Here is a 20,814-nt window from a genome sequence, read left to right on the forward strand (position 1 = left end):
CCACTAAAGGCCCGTTTACACGCGGTAAGTGATTAAGTTGGTTTCTATTTTTTCCGGTTAAGTAGACCTATGCGCATGTATGGAGGTTTAATCTCCATGAGAGATTTAGCTTTATATATATAATGCAACGTATGAGGGCTACAAGCCTTTACAAAGGACTGTCTTCTGCAGATGCACCAGAGGTAGCCAAGTTTTTCGTCGAAGAAATTATGCTAAAACATGGAGCTCCGAGAACTCTTATAACCGATCGGGGACAGGTTTTTCAGTCAAGACTCGTTACTGAACTCAACAGGCTTTGTAATGGCCCATATGACCACAAGACATTCTCTCTCCGTGGTGGAGTAGTTTTTCTCGGCTTTTGATAGAGTTCTGGACGCGTATGCTATAACTTTCTCTTTCCCGTTCTGATGTTGGACTAGCACTGTTGTAGCCCTCATACGTTGCATTGCAACGTATGAGGGCTACAAGCCTTTACAAAGGACTGTCTTCTCCATCTCCAAAAGCTTCCGGAAACTGTTCTAGCAATAGAAGCAATTTCTTTTGATGTTTACTATCAAGATCCGTTGACAACATTTGCGAATAATCGACTGGACTCGCATTACTCTTGCTAACATTCTCGTACGACAGCACTTCCGATAAAGCATTCACATAGTTACAGTCAAGTTGTTCGGCGTGGCCAACGCACATGTTCTTCAAGATACGTCGAGGTTGGGCTAGCCCATTAGCGACCCACAGTTCCCCTTTGTTATTAGCGAGGCTAATGATGGTTGATGGGATGGCAACTTCTTGGTTCATCAATAAAAACCTATTATTTTCTACGATAACGTCAATGTCATTATCCAGCATAGGAGCAGATACTTGTATCTTAGTTACTGAGCGTGCTGGTATGGTATAATCCTCTACAGCGTACAACCCCCCTTTCTGCGTAGACCGATGATCATGTAAGATCTCTTCAAACGTAAATTCTAACTTGCCACAGTCTATGATTACTTGAGACGCTTCTAGAAAATCCCAACCGAGGATGACATCATGGCTACATTTCGGCATAATTGTGAATTCCACTGGTTGACTGTGACCATTGACGGTGAGACGAAGAGTACAGGTTCCAAGAGGTTTTACATAACTGCCATTAGCGACTTTTAAGATAACATCTTGTGAGGAACATTGTTCACTATTTACAAACATAATTTTGCGTAAATGACGTCGAAAATCTTCTGAGATCACAGAGAAAGAGGCTCCAGAGTCTACTAGTGCACGTATGGGATGGTCGTCGAGGATAACATCAACATGATTTCCGAGCATCTTAGCGACATTGGGAGGATTTTGAAAAATAGCGCCCTCACCTCCAACAAAGGTCGCGCGGCTTAGTTTTCCTCATTTCGTCGATTCGGCGACTGACTAGAACGTCTATACGGCGACGGGGATCTGTAGCGGCGTGTCGGCGATCGTCCACGAAACGGGCTGGATGGAGGGGTCCTGGCGGCTGGTATGCTGGTCTCGTCGGTTATGCGGCTGTTACTGGGGTATGACGAAGCATGACGGCCTTGGCTGTTGCGGTAGGTGTCAAAGATGGCCCTTCGCTCTCGACAATAGCGTACGACGTGTCCGGGACGTCCACAATGGAAGCAAACGGGACTGTTGTCCTGTGTACGCCACACATCAGTTTTCCTCGGAAGTTGTTCCAATGTTGGTTCCAATCTTGCCGTCCTACGGGTATGCGTCAACACCGGCATTGGACTGTTGAGGACTGGAAACACGTTGCCTGCTCTGACGAGTCTCGGTTCCAATTGCTTCGAGCTGATGGACGTGTACGAGTATGGAGACAACCTCATGAATCCATAGACCCTATATGTCAACAGGGGACTGCTCAAGCTGGTGGAGGCTCTGTGATGGTATGGGGCATGTGCAGTTGGCGTGATATGGGACCCCTGATACATCTAGATACGACTGACAGGTACGTAAGCATCCTGTCTGATCACCTGCACCCATTCATGTCCATTGTGCATTCCGACGGACTTGGACAATGCGACACCCCCACACATCCAGAATTGCTACAAAGTGGCTCCAGGTACACTCTTCTGACTTTAGACACTTCCGCTGGCCACCAAAATCCCCAGACATGAACATTATTGAACATATCTGGGATGCCTTGCAACGTGCTGTTCAGAAGAGATCTCCACCCCCTCTTACTCCTACGCATTTATGGACAGCCCTGCAGGATTCATGGTGTCAATTACCTCCAGCACTACTTCAGACATTAGTCGAGTCCATGCCGCGGCGTGAATGGACTTGCTCCCTCTACTCCTATACCTCCTCTAAGCTCAGCCCCCAAGTTCCGGCACCATGTGTTAATCTGCCATGATAAGTTGACCACCGCGAAAGAGGCGATTGCTTGGTGCAAAAAGAGTCACCACCCCGACATTGATCAAGCTTGTAGAAAATTATCTCTTTTTTTTCTCGAGAGATTCAGGTGTTTATACCAGATTCGGAATTCTAAAATGAGGACGCACGTTCATGTCCTCTCGGCAACGACTTATTTACATCTGTAACCCACACATTTTTTAGTTTTTTACAGCACAGCGCAAATGACACATAACCAAGGGGTGTCAATATATCATTTATTCTTATTAAAAATACAATAATCAAACAGTTATGAAAAAAAACAATAATAATCAATTCCTCCAGATTATTTAGAATCTGGAGAAAGATAAGATGTTAAGGCCGTATTGCATCGATGACACAAATCTTTGAGAACATCTCTCAGATGCTTCACTTTATCCTGGGCATCTAAATACATCCCTGCAAATTTCTTTCCATTTTCCTCATACCTGCAGTAATTTTTGAATTTTACAGATTAACAATGGAAAAACACAAAAAAAAAAAAAACAATTCAATTGAAAAAAAAATATTGAACAATATTTTTACAGTTGTGTATCCATGAAATCGAGCGAATTGTCACATCTAGGTCCACAGTTGTGCACAGGTGTTACAATGGTTAACGATTCAACAGATTTTACAGTTTTCCCGACTTCAAGCCTGCCTCCCATTTGAAAAAGTAGTCCCACAGAAAGCAGGCAGCCCTTCGACACAATACTTACGTAACATGAAAATTCAAGCATTTACCATCCTTACTTCAAAATGTAGAAGACAAAATAAGCACAACTCTAACATCATATCGTCTCCATCATGCTAAAAGCACAAACATGCAATGCTCTTGAAAGAAAAAGTATGAAATTTCATTCGAATGTTTACTCTACTCATGTTTACACTATGGACATTATTTTCCTAAAATGTTTTGTAGCATGTGTTTGAATAGGGATACACACATTCGTGTTTCAGGCAAAACTTAGATAGCAAAATAAGGAATCCCACTAGCTAATAAAATAAGGAAACTTTGCACATTCATGCTTCTGGCATGCGGGAGACAAAATATACATTAGGAGCAGAGATGCCAACATGAAGAAAACATTGAGGGGAGGGGCTGAAAGTTGCTGGTCGTCCTGTATATAAGTGCGTACACAGGAGAGATTGCATTGTTTTTCAGAAATTATTGGTGGGAGGAGGCTCAAATAGCCTCAGCCCCTAAGTTCTGGCACCTATGATTACGAGCCCCCACATGGAAACTGAGAACACACATTCTGGCACGTACCCATTCATTCAAAATTCTGTAGAGGAATGTGTGTGAGGTGCATATATAGTTTAGCAGTAGTAGTAGCACACGGGACAACCGGAGAGAGAGGGGGGATACACCCTCCTAAGCTAAAAAAAATATTATGATTTTTTTTTTTGGCATTCACACCTAGCATTTTTGAAAGAAAAGAAAAAAGGCTTAAGAGTGCGCCTGTCCAAAATTTGACTTCATGAAGAATAAAAAAAAAATTTTAAAGCATGAAGCTCGGAATTTTAATCAATTCTTCGAGTGGTTTTCAAAATTTTCTTAATCCACATTATAACTGCCACATTGGAAATAAAAGCATGGCAAGAACCGTGAGATATTTCAGGGTGACCGAAATAAAACAGATCAAGTTTGACAAGATCTCAGGATTGTCGCTGTAAGAGTAAATCTTTAGTACTTCAGAAATTATAATTATCTTTTAATTGCAAATAGAAATGAATTGTCCATATCAGTTAATAATTAAATCATTAAAACTAATTTTTTTATCTTAATTTTTTGCCATGGAAATGCAACTGTAGGTTCAAGTGCGCTGCAAGATAAAGAAAAAGATTGGAAAACACTACAATAGACAAAAATGCTTATGTTCACAAATTTGTATGTAGTTAGAGTGACCGCATGATCTAAATAGGTGCAGCAGCAATCCAATTTTGATATGCTAGAGAAGTGTTTTTCAACAGCTGATGCATGGACTGGTGCTGGTTTGTGAGAATTTCCTGCTGGTCTGCGAAACATTTTAACCAATTTATATAGCCGCTAATTAAATTCAGATTTGATAAATATTATACCATCCCTGTATTGGTTTTTATTTCTGTCTTAGCTACCAACAGGTCTGCAAATTATTTCTCACTTTTTTTTTCTTCTTTTGCCGGGCCCCAAATTATTTCTTTCATTCACCAGTTTGTAAATTATTTCTCCTATTTCTGTGATTTTTGCTAAAAAATCCTCAAATTATTTCTACTATTTATTTTTTTAAGTCTGCAAATGATTTCTCCCACTTATTTATTTTTTGTGGTCTGCAAATTATTTCTATTATTTATTTATTTTTGCCGATCTGAAAAATTATTTCTCCCATTTATTTATTTCTCGCCAATTCTAAAAAACTTCTCCCATTTATTTATATTTTTCTGGTCCTCAAAATTGTTCACCTACTTTCGCCGGTCCACCAGTGTGAAAAGAACACTGTTCTAGAGAGTTACCAAAACATATACATACTCTTTCTTGATCATTGAATACCACTCTTGTAAAGCTTGTTTATCAGATTTGCATTTCTTCAATTCATATGTACTAGCTGCTTGACTAAACTGAAGCTGAAGTACTTTCATCGCCAATTTTCCTGAAACACAGGTGTTATTATACACCAATTAGAAGGGAAAAAAATAAGTGAAACACACTTACAGTGAATTATTCACTCATAAAGAGATCAAGTTAAATTATTTGAGCCAACCTAAAAGCAACTTTTCATCACTTTGAGCTTGAAATAAGGAGAACTGTCTTCTAAGAGACGCCAACTCAACTTCTTGGGTGAAGCTAACAGCTTCAGTAGCTTGTGTTTGATGGTGTGCTATTTCTAAAAGTTGTTGCAAGATGGATAATTCTTCCAATAATTTCTTTATCAGACCCGAGAGTTTATTTATATTTTCATTGCATTTTGATTCATAGCATTTGCTTTGTGCTAAAAAAAGAAGAAAAATAATGGATAAGAACATAAGTACCAGCCCAGAACTTAGTGTACAAATATTAAAAAGGCATTACAATAACATATAAGGCAGGCCTACACCAGGATAAGTGGAACCCTATATGATTTGTGAAATTCAATAAGCTCCTGGGAGCAGTCCCTGGCAGAAAGAATTTTTCTTTTTTTACTTACCGTAAACCCGGGTAACTTTAGACCAGGCGTTATTTTCATATTTGAAATTATGTGGCACGCTGAGTTTTCATGTTATAATCAAGTTCTTCATCTAGAATTTTTCACAACAATTGCCAGAATGTGCTGAGGTGCTTAAATATATTCTGAGATGCTTCTGATTGTTGGTGCCTTGTTTCTTCTATTCAGTAATTACTTTAACTTTGTGAAACCTCTTAGAACTTTGATTAGCCAAAATCGTATGTCAGGTGAAAACAAAAAAGTAGGTAATTATTTAATTCATAGTTTTATGGTGATTAATTTGCTGTTCGAACTGTTTCTTTGTGTTGATTAGGTAATTTTTTATGAAATAAAATGTGAACATATTACATTTGATGGAGTAACGTTAGGACATAGCTCTCCGAATTGTGGTAATTTTAGAACAATTTTTTCCATTTTTTCTGACCTTTTTATTTGTTCTGGCCTTTGAATCCTAAGTTAAGTGTATGCAAATGGCAGTAAAATATTGGAAGTGGCCAAACCAAAACGAAAAACTTTGGTACCCTGCTACAAATTTGATAAAACTGGAAGAAAAACTTTAAAGTTAAGCCCTAAAAAACATAATTTAAAAAACCTGCACCATATTTTCAAGAAGTTTCATTGAATTCTCCAATGTAGATGCTAGGTTGAATTTGCACCATAAAAGTAGCGGCCCCACTTGCTGGTATACAGTGTACCTTATATATGTTTATGTAATATGGCAAAACCTCCTCTTTCCCAGATACAAGCGGGGCAAAAAAAATTATATGTAAAAGAGGGGGTGACCATATTTTTATTAAAGACTTCAAAATAGAACTTAATAATCATTTGGCCGTAAAAGAGGGGGATTACATACATCTGCAGGGTAACCAACACAGTGAACAACCAAGAAGTAAAATTTGCTGGTACATAATATCATCATACTGCCCGATCACAAACTTACAGAGTGAACTGAGTTCCTTGAGAAAACTTGCTTCCTCACAATTCAGGTATTTCGATGACACTCCTTTACTAAACTATAAAAAAAATTGTTTTATGTTATATGTGCACATAATAGTATTAGCCCACATAATTAGTTTATCAATTTTTGATGGCCGTTTTCGAATGGCTATGCCTGCTCATAGACATGCTGTAGCAACTTAGCTGTCAGGCAGTGTTGCTTTTAAATTACTTCTCTATTTATTTACACATTATTGTTGGCCTTGGGACCTATACAAGAGGATGCGATTGAAAATGACAACGGTATTGTTTGATATTAGACAAAAAACTAGTGGTAGTGGGGGATTTGACAATATAGCTTGAGAGTTTGTTCCATTCACCAATGGTATGAGGAAAGAAGCTGTATTTAAAGCAGTCAGTGGAAGCAAAAATAGGTTTTAATTTAAGGGAATGGTCGAGTCTTCTAGAGATGTAGGATGGTATGGCTAAAGATACCAGAGGTATCTATGTTGAATTGACCATGAAAAATTTTATAAAACAATGTTAATCGAGAAATAAGATGAAGAGTACACAGAGGGAGGAGATTAAGTTCATTTTTAAGTTCGGACACGGAAACGAAAGATGACCAGGCATCGTGAGCAAATCGGACAGATTTATTTTCGATTGATCCGAGTTTATCTATATTACTGGAGGTGTAGGGGTCCCAGATTTCAGCGGCGTAGGAAAGAATGGGGGGGGGGGAGAGATATAAGTTTGGTAACAGAGTAGTCTGATATCCCGTGTAGAGTATTTAAGGTTGCTGCAGAGGAAGAAAAGTTTGTTAAGACGCTTCTGGTAACTGTAGTCAACATGATTGTTCAACTTAGGTCGGCTGAGATTATGACATAGAGGTATTTGATTTGAGAAACTTGGGATGACGTTAAATTATTGATGGAGTACGAGTATTCAAGAGGAAGTAATTTAAGGGTAACTTTCATGTGAACTGTTTTTGAGATGTTGATTGGCATTTGTCATAATGAACACCAGTCCGCGATAGAAGACAGGTTATGTTAAAGAAGTTCTTGATCAGATTGATGGTGAATGATATGGTAAATTACACAGTCATCAGCAAATAATCTAGTGGTGCAGTTGAGGGATTCTGGGAAGTCATTGATATAAATTAAGAAAAGTAACAGGGAGAGGACCGATCCTTGAGGGGTCCCAGACTTTACAGGGACGAATGGGGAGTTATCATCATTAAAATGGACAAACTTTTTATGACATTTTAAGAAAGCCTCCGCCCAATTAAGTAATCATACGTTGAGGCCAAGGCATGAGAGTTTAAGGAGAAGTTTATTATGGGGGAACTTTATCAAAGGCTTTAGAGAAATTTAAGAAAACTTCTTTTGCTACAATATGTTCGAAGATTTTACAGCAGGAAGTGGTGATTGCTATTGGCCTAAAGTTAAGGGGATTGGAAAGTGGACCCCGATTTGTGGATAGGAATAATTTTATTGATTTTCCAGTTATTCGGTAGGATAGCAGTATTTAGTGAAACATTGAACAGGATTAAAAGATAGTCTGCGACTTCATCCGCACAGAATTTAAGAATAGAATTTTAGATATCATCAGGGTCAACAGAATAGGGTTTCAGTTTTTTCAATAATTTTAGGATACCCTGTTTGGAGAAAGATATTGGGGGTGAGTTGTGGATAGAACCAAAAAAAGAGTATTGGGGCTGTTCTTAATGCAAGTTCTTAATTCTCAGTTCTTAATTGCAAGTTCTTAATTCTCTGTTCTTAATTGCAAGGTTCTAAAAGTCATTTCATACATTTATTCTAGATATTGAAAAATATCATGCAATAGTATTGCCTGGCAATCAAATGGTTAGGGAACTAGCTTTTGACTGTGTGGGTCTAGGTTTGAATCCTGGTTTGAGCATGGATATCTATTAATTCTAAAATTCCTTAGACAGATAATATAGATCTCTTGGAAATACATGAGTATTAAGTTATTAAAAATAAGTAAATAACTGAAAAGAAAATGTATGAATGTCTAAGATTTTGTAGCTGGCATGAATAATGACAGTCTATATTATTAGAAAGAAAAGAATTTAGTTTGTGAAGACTGAATAATATTCAATATGAAAATTGATATGTTTTAGTATATCAACAGAATGTACAAAGTCTTTCAAATGAAAAATGTTTGAGAGGATTCCTTATAAAACACTGAACAAGGCGATATATTAAAGGAAGCCAGCCCTAGACTTTTAAGTCTAATCTGCATACTTGTGTTCATTAAAAAAGGTTATCAAAGAAATCAGTTAAGCATCAGACTGCTGGAGAAAATCAGGCTGCTGAATAAAGCTATGAAAAATAAGCAACTCAGCATGTTTTTACTTGATGTAACTTCGCGACATGAGACAATGCTCATTTTAACAATGGAGATGATAAGATATTTCCGTATGGAAAGAACGAAAGGTCCTCTACCAACCACTACCATGGCCAAAGACACCATAACCAGATACATGACCGAATGCGAAACAACAATCAGGGTGGGGGGGGGGGGGCCTTCATGGGATAAATGGACCATATAATGTTCACCAATTATTATTTCAATTTGCATGAAAATTTAAAAAATAGCATTGCAGCCATCTTGTTTAATAATTGCAAATAAAATTAATATTTTTTTCATTCCTACTTCTGCAAGCATGGGCTTCTCCCTCTGAAACCAGTGTGGCTCTGCACCTGTCTCATGCATCTCTCTAAAAAGATTCTTCCAGTAGCTTAGATCTGTCACTGAGTGATTTTTGTTTGTCTGGGTGACTAAAAAATGGCTAAAGGAATGTGAGGATGAGCATTTTTTGCACAATGAAATTTGACCAATCCTACCATGTGAAAGTCAGAAGAGTTGATTTTTCATTCTTTATGGCTTTAAGCTTTTTGACAATGTTGCTACAGCGGGCCAACTAAAGTAATTTTTATCAGATATATCTGGATTCTCCTCAAACAGTGAGATACATGTCTGATTGCTTACACTGACTTCTAACAAACACAAGTTCAATCAGGCTTTTACTATATTATGCTGCTTTGTTTAATTCCACACTATCAGATATATCTTCATCTAATTGAAATACACTCAAACTGGTTTCATTTCATCGATCCTGTAATGCATTGAAGAGATAAACCATACTTCTCGTAACTTAAGGTAAGATTGATCACTGTAATTCTTCCGCAGGTAGAAGTTCAAGGCTTTCCTCAGTTTCAAATTTTCTTTTCTCGTTGCTTCTTCTCTGTCAGCTACTATAATGAAACGGCGGATGAGGGATAGATGCTGGCTCCTTGAAAGCCTTAACTGATTCATGAGATCATGATGCACTTCTGAATCAATGTCTTCACCACCTTTAAATTTTATGAGTGGCTATAAAAAAAAAAGTTCAATTTCACTAAACCATAAAAGAATGACTTAAAAGCTTTGCATTATAAAAATTAAAATATTTTATAAAACTATATAGGCTGAATTATTTCATTAAAATACTTGAAAATATATAAGGGATACCTGCACACATAAAAATTTGGCTATATAGTTGAACTCTGTTTCAATACCACCATTCCTTTAGAAGAATTTTGGTGCTACAGCAAGTTTGACGTTAAAATGAGGTTAAAGTCATTAAAATCATGGTTGAACCAATTATAGACTTTAGGGTACACATCATATGTTGTCCTGGAGTAGTCTGCTGGGATTTCCCCATAAATGTTTTTGGCTGTCACAAAATATTTCATCGCAAGCAATGCAATGCACACTAGATGAATACCAAACTTCGGAGGTTCTACTCAAAATGGATTCGGAGCAGGAGCTTGTGTGCATCTCTGATTTTGTATAGACAAGGCTGAAATCAGAACTGGGTTGTGTGTGAGAGTGAGGGGAAGAGGGAGTGAAAGAACACTGTGAATTTGCAAAGCAAACCACTGAGAACAGAGGTCAGAGCGAGTGAACCTATGTATTCGCACCCTTGCAAGGTAGATTTATTCACTGAAAATATCTGGAGCTAAGTGGGGTTGGCTTGGCACTAGATTGGGGGGGGGGGGGGTACAATATCACTATTCGACTGTGCATATACATAAGTTTTTAGCTTGAAATAAATTTCCTATGTAGTTATTCAGCGTAGAAATACATGACAGATTCCCAGTGAGAAAAAATAATAGGATATAATGTTATACAACAGGAATCAATATGTAACTTCACCTCACAAAAATCTTCATAAAACTTTTCTTCCATACCATGAGGAATATTTAAGTCATTACTCATTGGAGTGCTGCTCGGCAGTTTTGACACATTTTCCTTCAAGCATTTAAGTGACTTTTCAGACACCAAATTTTCCTGAAACATGTAATCATGAACAGCCTATCAATGAAAATTTCATAATTACAAATTAGTGATGTTGAGAAAATATTTTACTGCAGTTATATTAATGTAATTTGAATTATTAAGCCACTGCTTATCTATGGGGGTTATCGGGTTGCCCAACTCACTAACAACCATGATTGGCCTATTTCATGGAGACAAAAAGAGAACATCCAGCTAATTATTTACCAGAAATTATGGTAATATGGCACAAAACAAATAAATTCGGAGGAACTTTGGTTTGCGAGCATAAATGTATTCTGTACAAGAGCTCATAATTTAAATTACTCATTATATCGAAGTAAACGTGCCCATAAGAAATAATGGAAACTCAAATGATTTTGTTCACAACCATCTCCCTCACACCAGCCCCAATTCTCTTTGAAGATACAGTGCAGGTTGATTTATTTCATGTTATTGAATTTTTACATAGAGCATGGGTTTAACTTTGAAATTCACACTTCCATATCTTTAGCTATTTCTTTCACTCTGAATAACCCATGATGAGAGAAAGAGAGATGATTGTTTCATGTGGCTTGTGCATCAAATGTCACTCTCAAAATGTCCTAACGATTAAACCAGAGGGTCCAGGAAGAACCAAATGCCTTTGGGGCCCAGACCCTGAACTTGATAAGATGGCTCTTCGCTAACTGTCTTAAACTACTGAAACAACTACACAATACAAGCCATTTTGTATCATTATTATATTATTGAGCCAGGTAATATATACAAATTAAGTTGGTAAAATTAGATCCCTTTTCAGGCGCACATGCTCTCACATCTTAATAACAGCTGCTCCTCTAGCCTTCAGTGACTATGCCTGAGTATTAATAAATATGTACATAACTAAATACATGGCATCCCTCTCTTAAGCTTTATGGGCTACATAGTCATTTAAATTAATCGGACACCTACGAATTCTTCCCAATCGAATAGTTGTTTAATTCATATCTGTAGTGGTGTACGAGGACAAACTTGGGTATATTCATCGTTTTCCAGAACTAATGTTCAGGTCATCGAACTCTTGTGGAGTATTGTATGTGAAAGTTTGGGATGGTCGAATATTAGTTTTATTTCTTCTCAGAATTCTACCACTTTCTTTGCTTTTCTTTGAGGAGGTGCGTCACATTCTTGTTTAGCTTCGTTTTTAGCATTAGTTTTCCCCCTAAACTAATTCTGATTTCATCTGATGAGAAGAATGGATTATAAAATGTTCAATCTCAATTTATTATGACATAAGAAGTTTATGGACTGAAATAACTAACCAATCAATGGCTGATCATAGCCTCGGTGGATCATCATATGGAGTGAAATAAAAAGATCTTACTTGTTTGTTAATTTTCTGCAAATACATTGATGTTTCTAAGGCTTCCTCACAGACTTGCTTTAACTGAAGACGGAGAAGTTGATTCTGAGCCTGGAAAGCACACATTTCTTCAACATACACTGATGGTTGTGCTGGCATAGAACATTGCACGCTCTTGCTAAACTACAAATAAAAGAAAGGATTCATTATTTTTTTAAATTTAAGACACCATTGGGTGCAATGGATCAGCCATTGCCTGTCATGTACAGTAGCCGCCGCTTATAAGAATCACATTTTGTTCAGTCATTTTGATTCTTATAAGTGGTTGATTCTTATACCCAGATTTGTTTTTTTGCTGGTACTCTTCTAACTACCACTAGAGTATGCAAGGGGTGGGGATGGGGGAGCTTCAGGCGAGATTATGTTTTCAAAGTAAAAACTGAAAAAACCTTATTAATTTCTTATTGAATATTTTTAATTTCTAAAATTTTAAATCAGTTTAAACATCTATAGCAAAACACTGTCCTTAGACATCGTTCTTTGTCAATGTAGAGCGACTAAAATGTTACACAGTAACTGTACTGCTACTGTAGTATTGTCATGGCTCCTACAAGGGTGGGGCTGACAGGGCTCCAGCCTTTTGATCCGGGATGATTCTCATCATTTTCTGTTCTTTCATGCTACAAATTTACTAGAGGGGGCCTTGAAAAGTCTGGCCCGGAGACCCACCAAATATTCCAGCCTAGGGGCTCTGCTCTAGGATATGGAGCATGACTGTTATCCGAGCTCATAACTCTAGATCAGAGGTTCCCAAACTTTTTGTTCTATCGCACCTTCTTCAGAATATTTTTCAATCATCACCCCTCCCCCTGAACTTAAGGCAACCCATGAGATCCTATGTTGTACCCATAGCTTCTACCAACCCCTGGACCTTTCTATCGTGCCCGCCAGGGCGGGGTATTACCCAAGTTGGAAAACACTGCTCTAGATAGATTCGCTTATGAGTAACTTTTCTGACACAAGACTAGTTTTTTTTTTTTTTGTTTTTTTAACCATAAACTTCTTGCCGATAAGTTTTGTTATTCATGGAAGAAAGCTCACTTTTCTACAAATCTGTAATCCTTACTATTTGGGGGTGGAAGGCAACAGTCAATATGGGATGGTTTTATTATGGAAATAAAAATCACAATAGGTAGCCCTTCGAATAACCTTGTGAATGATCAAAATTAGTCTACAAGTTCCTGCCACTGAGATGACCGGTGGGTGTTTGAGTAAAAAAATTCTTGTTTGATTCTTATAAGCGGAAATCTGATTCTTGTAACTGATGATTTTCTTATGTTAGAACAGCACTTGGTTTTTGTTTTGTTAGTTTGATTCTTATAAGCAATTGATTCTTATAAGTGGTGGCTACTGTATGTGGCTTAGCATGGTAACATGAACAGTTTTCTTTTCCTTAGTAGCAAATACACCCTCACAAAGGTCACCACCCATACAAAGGTGCATTGTATCTATTTAAGATATTTTCCATATTCTCACAATAATAACAAATTAATAATGCAAAGCTCTTCTAAATACTTCAGTGAAGTTTTAAAACAATGACAGTACTTGGAACATGCAACAGTAATTTGTGAAAATTCCCTTAACTAAAAAAAATTTATAGCACTGAAATTGTTTTAGGGCAATCATCAGTTTTCATTCATAATTTTTAGAATTTTTATACATACAGCAGACTAAGACTCTCTATAGCTTGGCCATGTGCTAGTCCTGCCTTTCCAGTAATCTGGTATTTTCAGGCTGGCTCCCTCCATGTGTAGAAAAAGAAAGCATGTTTCTATGTGAAAAAGGTTTCACTTTGATATGAAAGAGAGCCCTAGGCAAAGCATAAATTATAAGGTCTTTCTGACTAAAGTCAAAGATGTTTCATTTGTCAATGAGTGCATGCTGTTTAAATTTCTGGGCCCAAGGGCGAAGTGCCTATACAGAAATCCGACACTGTAGCCCAGTTTATATATATGTGGGAAATAAAGATCCCGGTCTTCTTCACTCAGCAACAGGGAAAACAAAGGATTATGGGGAAAGTGGATATGAAATCCAAAATCTTACCAAAGAAGAGAGAGATGGTGTAAATATCTGTCACCCATCCTTCTTTTTTTCCTGCGAAGGAAAAAAAAGTTGCTAAGCAGGTTGATACACTCACCCCCATTCTTTCACGATCTGGCTTCTGTAAACAGGATTTCTATGTGTCTATTTACAGAGGTTTACATGATTTAAATTATGATTATTATTATATGATTTTATTTTATTTTTCAACTGCCTTATCCAGCTGCAGTAATAAAGCTATTTCAGCAAATCCCCTATAATCCTGGTCTGATATGTGCCGTATAAGTGACAACGTATTGTATATTGTACCTGTGGTTGAATAAAAAATTTTTCTGAAGATATAATAAACATGTTTATGCATTAATTTGATTCACTTCCATATCCAAACAGAAAAATTTTTAAATATGCACCCGACAGTTGCATTGAGTTTTTACAATATTTTTTATTGTGTCTGACAGCATAAGCAGAGTTAGACTTGCAAGTCTAGGGGAGCGCATGATGATGTCAATTTATACATACACATATACATTAGATCAGTCAACCCTACCTTTGACGCTGGTGGAGCAATGCCCCCATATCTCTGCCCATGTCTGACAGAAGGTAAAATGCATTCAAGTCAGAGTTCTTGAAGATTTAAATCAAAGATCACCTTTTTCACCTTTTTGATCACAGAATTTTCTTCAGGGAAGAAAGTTTTTTCAGATGGTCTGCCACTTATTTCATGATCTAGCTGAGAACACTTGCTACTTTTATCGATAAGATCAGAGACTTTCAGCTTCATCACATTCATTTCGTCTGTCAGTTTCTCTATTTCCCTATAATGTTAAAATATATATATAATCTTATTTTTAAGGTAGTAACTAAAATTTGTGATTTCCTCATAGAAATTAATGCAGAATGCAAATATATTCATAATTGGGTTTTTTTTCAGTTTGCACGCTAAGAGATATTTTTATGATTTTTCTTTTGCTAATAAAGTATTGAGCACGGTGGTTAATGTACTCACATCGGGATCATGATTTTTTTGGTAATAATAACCAATTGATAGCTATATCTGAAACAAATCTGGAAGACAATACAATGACCATACATCCTGTTTGATCCACCAGGATGCATGAAAATGGGACAACTCGGTTTTTCTTTCCTGCATAACTGATGACAAAATGTTCATCTCATCTTTTTTTTCCCCCTGCTTTTGCTCATGTTGTTCTAAAACTAGATATTTTTGCAATAAGCTTGAATCCTGCAGCCATTGTGAGGGGTTGGAATTGTGTTAGAATGGGACTGTCTAATGTATATTATGAATTACAATAATTTTTTATAACACACAGAATAATCCATAGATACTTTGAGAAATTCTTTCCGCTGAGTTACTGCGAATCTGATAAACTACCACTACTTAGCCGTACATGCACCTCGTACACATTCCTCTACAAAATTTCTAACAAATTGATAAATTCCAGAATGGGTGTTCTGAGTGTGTGTGGCCCTAACGTATTTATGTTGCTAGAATTGTGCTTGTTTCGTGTTATCTCTGGTACTGCCACCTGCCTTACATATTTTGAAGTATAGATGGTAAATGTTGAATTTTCATGTTGTGTCAGTATCATGTTGTAGGTCTTTCTGCTCTCTGTGTAGACTTTTTTAAATGGGGGACCGGCTAATCTTGTCAGCTGAAAGAAACTCACCAAAAAAAAACTGAAGGAAGGTTTTTTGGAGGCCTTACATTTGCCTTCAGTGTATAAAGGCCAATGAGAAAGCAGCTCCACATATATATAAATCACAACAGCTACTACGGCTGGATTAAGACATTGTAAACTGTGTATGAAAGTGTGTACACACTCTGACATCCTACATACGTCTCACAAGTTAATAACAATAACTTATAGAGTAAAGGTCCAGTCCAACCTTACAACTTCAAAATGTGCAAACAAAAAACTTTGTTTTTTCCCTATGTTATGATATTAGTCAGTTCTGTACTTTGCAATAAAGATAACAATACCCAAATGAAAACATCTGTGATACTAATAAGCATCTACTTTATACTATGAAACTTCATACTTTACAATAGTGATAACTAAGGGCTCTGATTTCTATGACCTAAAGATGATATATCGTTGCTGATAGGTTAAAAAAATGAAATTTCAGGCTTTTCAACCTATAAGCAATGACGTTTCATCTTTAGGTCATAAAAATCTGAGTTCTAGTGATAGCAATACCCAAATGAAAACATTATCCATGATCCTAATATAAATATATCTGCTCACTATGAAACTTTTTGTACAAATAATTGAATTCATATTAATTAAATTTGGAATATCAGAAATCAAACACAGTGAAATCTTGCTATTCCACAAACTAAGGGGAAAAAATTGTTGTAGAGGGGTTTTTGAGTATGTATATAACTTTAGTATTTCATATTATATTCTTCATTTCTCTGTATCACCACTATATGGCACTGCTATCACATAATTATTATCTATGTTATTTTTCCCACCTTTTTTGTCAGTTGTTCATTTGTATCAGCTCACGTCAGTCCCTCTTTTGCTCATGTCTGAATGAAAGTTTTATATTATTATTTGAAACCTTTGCATTCACCTTATATATGTATTTGCACGTTCATCATTCGTATACAGAGGGATTATCGTGACAAGCATAACCATGACATGCCAATAAACTTGATGTTGTTGACATTTCATCCAGATTAACATCATTAGTATCCTGGGGGGGGGGGGGAACACTTATGAAAGTTTATTTGTTGCATAGAAATTGTAATTATTAGTTCATTAATAAAATTCAATTAAGCGGGGTCACCCATTAAAGTATTTACCGCACCACTCAATGATATAATAAAAGTTTCATTTTCTGTAGTTTCTGATACAAAGAATTTCTACGAAATTGAATTTTTACCAGTCTCTGGCTCTAATAACTCTGTGGCAATCCTTGAGCTCACCAACGGCTTCAGAAAGTCCATATTCACCCTGAAACAGTGTAGAATCACTGTTATAAGTTTGCGCTAAACATAGATACATTGTGTTATCAGTATTATTTACGAGTTTCAAACTCAGCTGATATTCAAAAGAATGTTAAAATAAGCAAAAACATTCATGCTTACATTTTCAATGGCAACGAAAAATTACAGAGACATCATACAACAAAGCTGCTCTGTTTCCGTAAACATAACTGTCATACAGAAAATTTCTAAAAGAAAAATTCTGCAGAAGTTCGTAGATTTCAAATTTATCCCAAAAGGATTGGGGTATTTATTTAATGAGTTACCGTTAATTTTATCTGGCATTCATAGAGCAGCATTATTGATGATGACTAATTTTCATTTTTATTTGTTTTCTGGTCATTCTGTTATGAATGATATCTATTGTGAATCTAGTACATACTTTACCCTGTACATACTAGTATGCGTTTTCCTCTAGGGAATTTCTAATGAGTTGGTAAGTGCCAGAACATGTTGCAAACATATATGTCTCATCCTCTCACATGCCAATGTTATCACAGTTTCTAAAGTTATGTGTGTTTCGTGTTATAGTGGCGCTGCCATCTGTCTTCCATATTTTGAAGTGGAAAAAAAAGTCTGGGGGAATCACAGTATTATAATATACTACTATTTTCGAAAAGTTCTGAAGCTTATTTATTATGGAGGAATTAACACAGATAGAACCTGTTTATTTGTGGTGTTTCATTCAAAGTAACTACCCTGCTCAATTATGCATTTTTTATCATCGTTCATACACAGATGTAAATGCAGAGATTGCGAGCCTTTCTTTTTGCCACATCCAATAGTGCCTTAGTTGCTGCACTTCTTCAGAAGCTGAGAATAGTTGTCCCTCGAGCAAATTCTTTATCCAAAAAGAAAGGAAAAAGTCACATAGGAGCAAGATCAGGGGAATAAGCTGGTTGTGAAAGTATCAGAATGGGATGTTTTGACGGGTAAGCTGACATCAGGGGAACCTGTGAGTCCGTAAACATCTGCATGATTCAGTGAGACACAAGTGACCAAATTTTTGGAAGGTTGCCAAGTCAAGGGTGCTCCATCACAACACAATGCACTGTCTCACAGGTCTCTCCTGGTGTTAGCTGTCAAAACATCACATTCCAATACTTCTACAATCAGCTTATTCCTATCCATGTGACTTTTTTATTTTTCCTTCGATAAAGAATTTACTTAAGAAGGCAACGATTCTCAGGTTCCAAAGAAGGGCAGCAAAGAGCAACGAAGGCACTGGAGGATATGACAAAAAAAGGCTTGTAATTCACATTTACATCTTTGTATGGACAATGACAAAAATTCACTATTGCACAGGGTGGTTACTGATAGAAACACCAAAATAAAAAGGTTCTATCTGTATTCATTCTTCCACAACAAAATATGTCTCGGAACTTTTCGAACGTAGTCATATGTGCTGTCCCAAACATATTTATAAGAGATTCCTTAAAAGAATGGTAAAATTTAGAGATGATGAATTTTAGGCAGAAAATTCATCTTTGCCTCCACTCAGACTCAAACCGAGTCTCTCGTTTATTGGACGAGTGCTTTACCACTAAGCTATGGAAATAGATAGAATATTTCTTCCTTGGCACATATATGTATATGTGTGTGTTGAATGGCTCCACAAATTTACGGAGGTAGCAATCAACTAATAGCATAAATAATGATGACATAGGCCATCAGATAGCACCATATATATACATAGAGAGAGAGAAAGATGCTTTTTCCACTTGTTAATATAAGATTTCTCGGAAGACCTGTTATGTATGGAGATGAAGGTTTTAGGAAAAAAGTTCATCTCTGCCTCCACAGAGGACTCAAACCCAATATCGAACAACAGGCTATATCTCCAAATATAACTAGTCTTTTGAGGAATCTTGCATTAACAAGTGGAGAGAGCACTTCCTTACATTACTAACGTATTTACATTCCCTAAAGTATTCAAGTTGGGGGGAGGAATCGCAGTATTACATTGCATGAAATAGGTTGAATCTATTCTCACCATTTCATATTCCCTCATTCTAGATGTCAGCTGACTTATTTGCTGATCTTTTCTTGCAGCTTCTTCTTCTAGCTGCTGGATAACGTTTTGAAGTTTCTTTAACTCATCTCCTATCACAAAGTCTTGTTTTTCCAGAGCGTTAGTTGCCATCTTTATTTTCCTAGTCTTAAAAAAGAAAGTATTTCAGTCATCTCATTTTAGCATGAAATAGAACATAATCAGATGCCATGATATAGTAAAACCTCCCAGCCGCTGTGCGTTCGTGTGGCCATCGTGCTGGACTCTTGTCCTGAGGATCCAGGTTCAACCCCCCCCCCCCCCAGAAAACCCCAAAGCGATATATTAACTAATATTTTATAAGCAATAATATTTGTTAAATTATTAGGTTTGCCTTGAAATTTTAACAGCTGTTATTTATGTGCCGTAAAATTTATGAAAATATTTGAAGTTATTTTATATAGAAGTTTAATCCTCCTTAGTGTGATAAATATAATCCGCTAATACAAAAAGCCAAGGTCCACAACTTCGCCAATCATTTTATTAATTTTACAATACACAAATAAAAACAGTTAAAATTTCAAGGCAAATGTAATAATTCAAACAATATTACTGCTCATAAAAATATTAATTAACTACAAATCACATTCCTTTTTTGTATATAACACATCGATCAAAAACCAGTCACCAATTTTGATCAAAAAACTAGAACATTTGTGCTTTTTATCTGATAGGTGGCAACAGTTGTTCTAGTTCTTTGATGCTTTTTATATGTAAATACAATATTGTGCTGTATAGTTATTTTCAATATTTTCTAAAAGGCATATTTTTTATGATGAAATTTAATTTTCACCGTTTATTGGTTGTGGACAAAATTGATTGATTAATTATTCAAATACACAATTTTAAATTTAAAAAAAATATATATACCAATATAGTACATAATGGTGATATAATGTTTATCAATTTTTTTATTCATAAAGGCTAGATAATATTGAGAAAATTTATTAAAATTTGCAACAATAAAATAACTAGAAATGAATTACCTTTTAGGTTAGTTAATACAAGGAAATAAAATAGCCTGTCTCACTGAGAGTAAAGTCAAGGAAGCCAAAACATGGGAAACGAAAATCGCTCTCTTCAATAATCACACGAAAACTCTATTAAAAGTGTCACTGATAGCATTTTCATCCAACTAATGAAAATGTAAACAAACAAGATACGCACAGTACAAGTTCCGTTCACGAGGATCCCAAAAAACCGAAACTCTTTTTCCCTCTCTATATACAGCAGATGACAAAATCGACCAACCAAAACACGTTTAAAAAACAATTACACTAATCCTTATAAGAAATTAATTTTTATTGGACAACTTACTGGAGCGACTGAAGACGCTAATTGAATAAACAAGTGTCAGAAAGCGTAGTTTATCTAATTTTCGATAAAAAATCGAATTTATATTAAGACAGTATTGGCGAATTTATCCTTTTTGATGTATTTCTTATTTTATCAAGTTTATTTACAA

The 20,814-nt window shown here is 36.2% G+C and overlaps 1 protein-coding gene across 2 annotated transcripts; it reads right to left on the reverse strand.

The window, feature by feature from the left end:
• Window positions 1–2,597: 2,597 nt before the first annotated feature.
• On the reverse strand, window positions 2,598–20,500 carry LOC149089325 (uncharacterized). Of its 2 annotated transcripts, none has more exons than XM_089237915.1 (11): window positions 20,336–20,500; window positions 19,293–19,457; window positions 17,197–17,267; window positions 14,936–15,101; window positions 12,208–12,369; window positions 10,722–10,856; window positions 9,669–9,896; window positions 6,502–6,574; window positions 5,121–5,348; window positions 4,889–5,009; window positions 2,598–2,828 (listed from the first exon to the last, which is right to left on the reverse strand). In XM_089237915.1, exons 2-11 carry the CDS (start codon window positions 19,440–19,442, stop codon window positions 2,687–2,689), a joined length of 1,476 nt encoding a protein of 491 aa, XP_089094041.1. In that variant the 5' UTR covers window positions 19,443–19,457; window positions 20,336–20,500; the 3' UTR covers window positions 2,598–2,686. The 2 variants fall into 2 exon arrangements, with proteins under 2 accessions (XP_089094041.1, XP_089094049.1); XM_089237923.1 differs by having other exon boundaries at window positions 14,945–15,101; window positions 20,336–20,426.
• Between the last annotated feature and the right edge of the window lie 314 nt (window positions 20,501–20,814).

The sequence above is a fragment of the Pholcus phalangioides genome, unplaced genomic scaffold, assembly GCF_987345545.1.
Source record: "Pholcus phalangioides strain wild (caught in Gottingen) unplaced genomic scaffold, Ppha-v1.0 ptg000002l_1, whole genome shotgun sequence".
Lineage (NCBI taxonomy): Eukaryota > Metazoa > Arthropoda > Arachnida > Araneae > Pholcidae > Pholcus > Pholcus phalangioides.

What these genes read in the sequence shown, in the direction of transcription:
- LOC149089325 (XM_089237915.1), bottom strand. Translation starts at nt 19,442, where the DNA reads ATGGCAACTAACGCTCTGGAAAAACAAGACTTTGTGATAGGAGATGAG. An exon ending in TGATCAAAAAGGTGAAAAAG is followed by an intron (nt 12,370 to 14,935) that starts GTGATCTTTGAT and finishes TTTTATTTGTAG; the next exon opens with TTTAGCAAGAGCGTGCAATG. An exon ending in TGATGAAAAGTTGCTTTTAG is followed by an intron (nt 5,010 to 5,120) that starts GTTGGCTCAAAT and finishes CCTGTGTTTCAG; the next exon opens with GAAAATTGGCGATGAAAGTA.